Source organism: Diprion similis, chromosome 4 (genome assembly GCF_021155765.1).
Source record: "Diprion similis isolate iyDipSimi1 chromosome 4, iyDipSimi1.1, whole genome shotgun sequence".
NCBI lineage: Eukaryota > Metazoa > Arthropoda > Insecta > Hymenoptera > Diprionidae > Diprion > Diprion similis.
The window spans coordinates 8,874,447-8,881,588 of NC_060108.1; the positions used below are offsets into that span (position 1 = coordinate 8,874,447).

At 40.2% G+C, this 7,142-nt stretch overlaps 1 protein-coding gene across 1 annotated transcript; it reads right to left on the bottom strand.

Annotated features, from left to right (window-relative positions):
- Window positions 1-761: 761 nt before the first annotated feature.
- LOC124405890 lies at window positions 762-4,201 on the bottom strand. Its single transcript, XM_046881157.1, has 4 exons — window positions 3,040-4,201; window positions 2,652-2,863; window positions 1,330-2,597; window positions 762-1,218 (listed from the first exon to the last, which is right to left on the bottom strand). The coding sequence occupies exons 1-4, from the start codon at window positions 4,199-4,201 to the stop codon at window positions 762-764; spliced, it is 3,099 nt and encodes a 1,032-aa protein (XP_046737113.1).
- Between the last annotated feature and the right edge of the window lie 2,941 nt (window positions 4,202-7,142).

Here is a 7,142-nt window from a genome sequence, read left to right on the forward strand (position 1 = left end):
CCATCGGATGTCACCGTTGCGAACGAAAGGCTGGTATTACGTCAGTCGTACGGAGGGCTTCGAGCGAAACCTTCCAAACCGGCAAAGTTCAATACCGGTGACAAAGTTCGAATCAGCAAGTTCAAAAACGTCTTTGAGAAAGGTTACACTCCCAATTGGACGACTGAAATATTCACAATAAGCCAAGTAGAAAATACCAATCCTGTGACGTACAAGCTCAAAGACTATCAAGGTCAACCCATCGCTGGTGGTTTCTACGAACAGCAGCTCCTCAAGGTGGAACATCCGGACATCTATCTGGTGGAGAAGGTGCTTCAGAAGCGGGGAAAAAAATTATACGTCAAGTGGCTAGGTTTTGACAATACACACAACAGTTGGATAAATGAATCTGATATGTAATATTGAATAAACGAAATTATTTTCCAAGTATTTGTCTTTATTTTTACATCTTAGAGATACAATTCATACCGATGCTCAGTTTAACTGCAGGTCTTGTAGCCCCACGGCAGCGTATCGGTTGTGTTTCGAAATACGATACGCTTATCGTCGTTCCAGCTCAGTGCTACTTTTTTCTGTTCAATGGTATAGACCTGATGCTTCTGACTCTGTATCAGACTCTGACGTTCGACTAAATTTTCGTGTTCTAAAGCACACTTCAAGTAATCATCGAAGGTTATAGTTTTTAACAGGGATCCTTTGACACCCTTGGCTCGTTTTTGATCCTTATCCTCCCCCATCACTCTGAATGAGTACAACTTCGCTCAGAAGCCAATGAATTCCGCCATTATTTTTCCGTTACACTCATCTTTCATCAAACCTAGAACTTTTTTGTTAACCAACGGCATTCCGTAGACGTTGTCAGGTGGATAATCAGAGGTATCAAATTTATCTAAGTCCTGTTTGATGCATTCGTAAATGTTGGGGACGGTGTAGTGATATATCAAACTATCCGTGTCAGTGTACATTAATTTTGCCTGATGCCCAAATTTCGTTTTAACATACTTGTAGTGAAAATCGTAGATAAAGGTCTTCGCAAGATCTAAAATGGAAAAACCTGCATACAATGGTCTGTTGAGTTTGACTGTCGTTCTACGCAATTCAACTATTATCATATCTTTATCAAAGATTGTACAACTGTGGAAATTTGGTTTGGCTATAGTATCTCTAGCACCGTATCTTCCATCCCATTCCGTGATCAGCCTGACATCTCTATACTTCCTAACATTTTCCATTGTCTTGCCGAAAACTGCGTTGTTCATCAGTTTATAGAAGTTTTTTTCGAATTTATTGTTTGATTTTTTGCGTAAGTCTATATTTAAATCTATGTACTTTTTGAGCCACGGTGTTTGTCTGAACTTTAGAACTCTATGAATTTTAGCTAGTTTTAAACCTAATTCTAAGCATTGTTTCAAGACGTGGTAATGAACAACGTAGTTTTGCTTGGAAAGTAGCGTGGCCGTCAATTTCGGCTGCTTACTTTCTGAGATGGGAGGTATGTAGTGTTCCGGACACAGTGGTAAATCTTTATGCATTTCATGCAGTTCCTCGGGATATTCCAAATCTACCTCTAATAAGTAGCCAAACTCCGCTTCGTCTGTGATGGCAAAAACATCGAATTGTCTGAAATCTAATATCCATTCGAAAGAACTGTATGGTAGAGCAAAGCTCATAGCCGCGCCGTACAAGTTGTTAACGTGGAAGTACATGAGATAAGACTCTTCGAGCGCTGGATTGAAAGCATCTCCCATGTATCTATTGTTAGCCTTTGCATATCGGTTAGAGCATTGGGACACACCACCTCGAATACCTTTTTCTATAAACATAAGCATATCTATGTCAGTGAGAAGCTCGAGTTCGATACCGGTACATTTCAACATTGCGTCAAACGAAAGACCGGGCGCCGTGTAACAATGTAAAGGGTCCAGGTTGTACGTTGCATAACAATTTTGTCGAAAGTTTTCAAAAACGTCAGCCAACAGAGAAACATCAGTTTGCAAATATAAGTCTGAATATTCCCCCAACGTTTTAAGGTTAAAAGCTTGCCAAACTTTACACGCGTGTGCGTAATCTTCATCTGAAATACCTTGATTGTTCAATTTCGAATAAAATTTTTCTTTAGGCGGTAACTTTACGTCCTCGAGCTTCTCCCAACTATCCATATACTCATACGGAAAAACACCTTTTCTGGTTAATAACTCGAATTTTTCAGAGCTAGTGCAAAATTTATGTGTAATTGCTTTTTGATTATCATTCAAATACGTTGCCAATTTTTCGAGGCTGCTGGGCATAAAACGGTACGAATCTATAAATCTCAACTGTACATCTGTTCCTTTAACGAATTTTGTGAACGAAATATACTTTTCTTTGTTCACGGGTAGAAGCTGAATAGTACCCTGAAAACTTGTGGCCAATGCTTTAATCAAAAAATGCGAATCGTAACCCGACAGATTGTGGAATATCACTGGGATAGTATGCGAGTTTTGATAATTAAGATTACAGCTTTGATGCGCAGGACCACGGTACCTTCCTGTGAAATGACAGTGATCACGGTGTTTCACGTCTTCGCGCGTGAACGGCTTTTCACAAATATGACATACCTTTCATAAATTAAATTCGTTAATTTGATTGAAGTTCAGCGACTCCATAGGTACAATAGTTTTGAAATACGTTTCTAACGAGTGTGCCAATTCCTCCAACTCGTTCACAAACCATTCGATGCAAGTCTCCCCGCGGTTAATTTTGAACTTTGAAATGGAATCGTTAAAGGTGCAATGCAGGTAATATGCTATACTGTAAGGAATATGATTTTGGTAAATTGTTCTATTTTCTGACACTTGAATGTTAGTAGCTTGCAACAAGCATTCTAGATCCGCGTAAATACAGAACGGAACGGTTTCCTTGTGCTTAAAATTTTAGAATTTTAGAATTTTTTCCTCCTCTGTGGGTAATTTGACTTTGGTTTCGTTTAAATCTGTGCAATAAAATTTATGCTTTGTCAAATATTTTTCAGATTGGAACATCTATCACATAACCAAGTACGACCATTACGGGTGGAAATTTGAGAACTACTTAATCGAGATAAATTTCGAATCCAAGCGAAATGAAAGGTTTTTTTATAATTTTCCATATCAACATCATCGTAATCGTCTGTCATTTCGGTTTCCACTGCCAAGAGATGAATTACGGGTTTATCAGACTTATTCTGACTCAAGTGAATCGGTACTATTTCACTTTTTTTTCCACCATCTTGGTCTATACCATAAACATTGATGGAAAGTCCGTTGAGTTTTTCAAATTTTGAAATAGCATTTTTGTCTAAAGACATAGGAAAGTTTACACTGTCATACCGTAGCACTGAGCTGAAATGTGGATACGAGCTAGTTATGTTGGGATTTCTGTTGTTAGCTGGGTACAGAGCTGCGGTGACCGACCAAAGGAAGCAATACGAGTCGTTGTTTGAGATGTTCACCACAGCCTTCTTATCTCTGATGTGTTTCGGCAACGGGGTGTAGGTATACAGACCACCTCGAAGTGGTGTATACTTGTTGATGTTGACGGCAAGATTGATAATTTCAAGTAACGACCAGCCTGAATCCTTTTCCTGGAAATCTTCCACCTTTGTTAACAAACGGTTTGTTACATTTCCGATGAACCATTCGTTAATATCCGTTGTCTGGAGGATGATTTCGTTTCTCGTATTAAAGAATTTGTTCTCTTCTACTGTGTGATCATCCTTCTTTACTTCGAATTTACAAGCCAGGATAGCGTTGACTTTTAGGCTCCTGGCTTTCTTCAAAGCGTTTTTCAGTCTTGTCACAGCAAGTAACTTTACGTCTTCTAGAAACCTCTCTACGTCTTTATGTTTCAAATTGGTGATGGATCCGGTTCGTATTCTTCCCTCGAAAGCAGACTCCAATTCTTCCCAGTGTACGCGATCGCTTCGTCTTTGTTTCCGCGTACCGTCACCCGTTCTCCGAAGACGTTTGAATTTTTCCGCCAGCGATTTCAAGAGTCCGATGGTTGTGATAATTTTCGTTTTCTCACCCATCGTTGAAGCCTTTCGCAGAATTTTGTTTAGAAGCCGGATATTTTGCATCCCAAATTTAATCCGTTTCTGAATCTCCGTTGGCGATGATTTGTTCAACATTTTGTGCGCAGATTCCATAATGTTGATCAATTTCAAACATTTCGCGGATTCCATCTTTCTTACTTCTCACGTGCTCTTAACAAGTTTAAACATGAATGATCGTTTGCTGTAATGGTAATCCTTTTTATAGAGCGAGCTATACGTGTGTCTATTGCGTGTGGTGTCGTGTCATTTGGTGGACATGGGGGCTGGCATACGATATCACATTTCTTCGTTTGCAAAACATAAACACAAGGTTCGTTACATTAGAGTCCTGGAGAGGTATTTGGTGGGGAGAAAGAACGTCACGTGGTTGATATCACTTCGGATTTGGGATTTTGATAAGAATGTCACGCGGTTGATAACACTCCGAACCTTGGACCCGAACAGAACGTCACGTGGTTCGATATCGTGGGAACGGAATGTCACGTGGTTCACCCCAGCCATTCTCAGAACTATTAATTGTCGAATGTTAGGTGGTTGATATCGGGTTACCGAAAACAATTTTCGGAACTGTTAATTGCGAAATGTAGGGTGTCGAATATCAGACTGCAAGCCGCTCAACGTTAACCGAAACATTCCTGAGATGGGTACGTTGGGAACAGAAGGGTTTGCGTCTCCGCTATACCTCGACCGTCGGTAGGGGGGATGACAGCGAGACCAATGGTGAAGCCGCGTGATTTTGACCTTCGGTCGATAAAACGGTCGGTAAAGTAGCAAGATTTTGACCTTCGGCTGATAACACTGTCGGTAAGGTCAAACCTTCGATCGATAAAAAGGTAGCGCCATTTTGATCTTCGGTTGGTACAGCGGACTGTGACGTCATCGCGGGGAAAGGGTTTGAGTCTGGGGAAAATGTCGGTAAGTGTCGGTAACAGGAATCTATACGCAGAACTCTCCTTGTTCTACTACTCGATCACATATACGTTTATTCGAGCCAGACATTGATTTAGTTAAATCAAAAAAATGTTGTTTTCCCCCATATAGTGTCATTTAGTGGCGTCGAATGAAAAGCTCCTTTCTGAAAAATTAATAATTCTTTGAAACAGATTTCTCGATCACATATACGTTTATTCAAGTCAGACATTGATTTAGTTAAATCAAGAAAATGTTGTTTTCCCCAAAATAGTGTCATTTAGTGGCGTCGAATAAAAAGCTCCTTCCTGAAAAATGAATAATTCTTTGAAACAGATTTCTCGATCACATGTACGTTTATTCGAGCTAGACATTGATTTAGTTAAATCAAGAAAACGTTATTTTCTCCCAAATAGTTTCAATTATTGGCTTAGAATAAAAAACTCTTCTATTTCTATTTTTAATAATTCTTAGACATGAAACCACATATTTCTATAGATCTATAGGTAGAAGCTCGCTCTAATGCTATGAGCCAACCACGGACATATAAATAAGAATAGATCGGGTGACCGGGCTGAGCATCCATTTACTCGACAGAAAGAGAAAGTTGCGTTGTCGAAATTTTCGTCTCCGTCTAGTCGCGCATGCGCGGGATACAAGTATACTAGAATGAATATTATTCGCCTCAAACTTGCAACATCAAGGTTAAATTACGGTAAATCAGGTAAAATTCGCTTACTTTAGAACTGGAAAATTTAGATTACAGTCAAAGTTGATGAGTTATATCATATCAATAAACAATAAAACACGTGAGCTAAGATTCAACAACCATTTTCATGGTACAAGTCTTACCTGTTTTGAAACGGTATCAATTTCGATAACTTATTAATATCTCTGATTTTATTGCAGAAGTATTTGAATTGATTTCACTGTAGAACATGTAACGTCTCGTTTTTCTGTGGCTGTCACAGACGCGCTGGACGTACTTTATCCCCTTTCTAGGGGCGGTTAGGTCGATAAGTGTTGGTGTGGACGGTTCCCGCCCAAGAGTGCTGCTCGTCCTTTGATGCGGAGGTGCAACGTTGTGCGCGGGAGTATAAGGATTTAGGTGGAAGACATGGCAAAGAATCTACCACTGCAATAGCGTGAAGACGCAGCCGGTGAGGTGGATGGACGTGTGATTGAGCAATGCAGGGTGCGCTGCAATAGCGCACGACCGCAGCCGTGTGTGTGTAGCAGCAATGAACCTTTCACTGCAATAGTGAGAAGATGCAGCCGGTGATGTGGATGGATGTGTGATTTAGCAATGCAGAGTGCGCTGCAATAGCGCACGACCGCAGCCGTGTGTGTGTAGCAGCAATGAATCTTTCACTGCAATAGTGAGAAGATGCAGCCGGTGATGCGGATGGATGTATGATTTAGCAATGCAGAGTGCGCTTCAATAGCGCACGACCGCAGCCGTGTGTGCTTGAATGTGTAGCAGCAATGGATCTTTCACTGCAATAGCGAGAAGATGCAGCCGGTGGGATAGAGGTGTGGGTGATTGACAGAATCTCTCTTTGCGCGTGTGTTGGATAAAATAAGAATTTTCAATCTATTTCGCCTGCGGCGTATAATATTATACAAAAAAAATAAGAAAATAAAGAGTCAAACAATGTTGAGTGATGAAGTAATAATAATGATAAATAATAATAGTGAAATAATACAGAAAGTTGTGTGGCCTAATATCGGCGCCAGCTACCGAATAATTTGATTAAATGCGTGTGTTGTAATTGATAATTTTCGTTATGAGTCGTTGACTAGCTGCAGTGCAGTAAATAAAGATAATATAAATTTATATAGGTTTGCCGTTTGAAATGGTCTGAGATTTCGAAAGAGAAGAATATAATACTTTAAATAGCCGTTATACGGTTAGAACACAATGTATATAATTGGATCAATTGAGCGACCTCAGTTGATCCTTTGTTTGCGAATTAGCTTCTCCAAAGGAGAGCTGGAAGAAGAGAGTGTCACCTGTGTCCGAGGCGCCGGCTTATACCGGGACCATCTCTAGAAACTATACAAGAACTGCGCATGCGCCAAATGATTCAATTTCATTGGTGTAAGGAGATGGCAGCACACGACGGTTTGTAATGTGCGCCATAGAGAAGGTTAGAGAGGG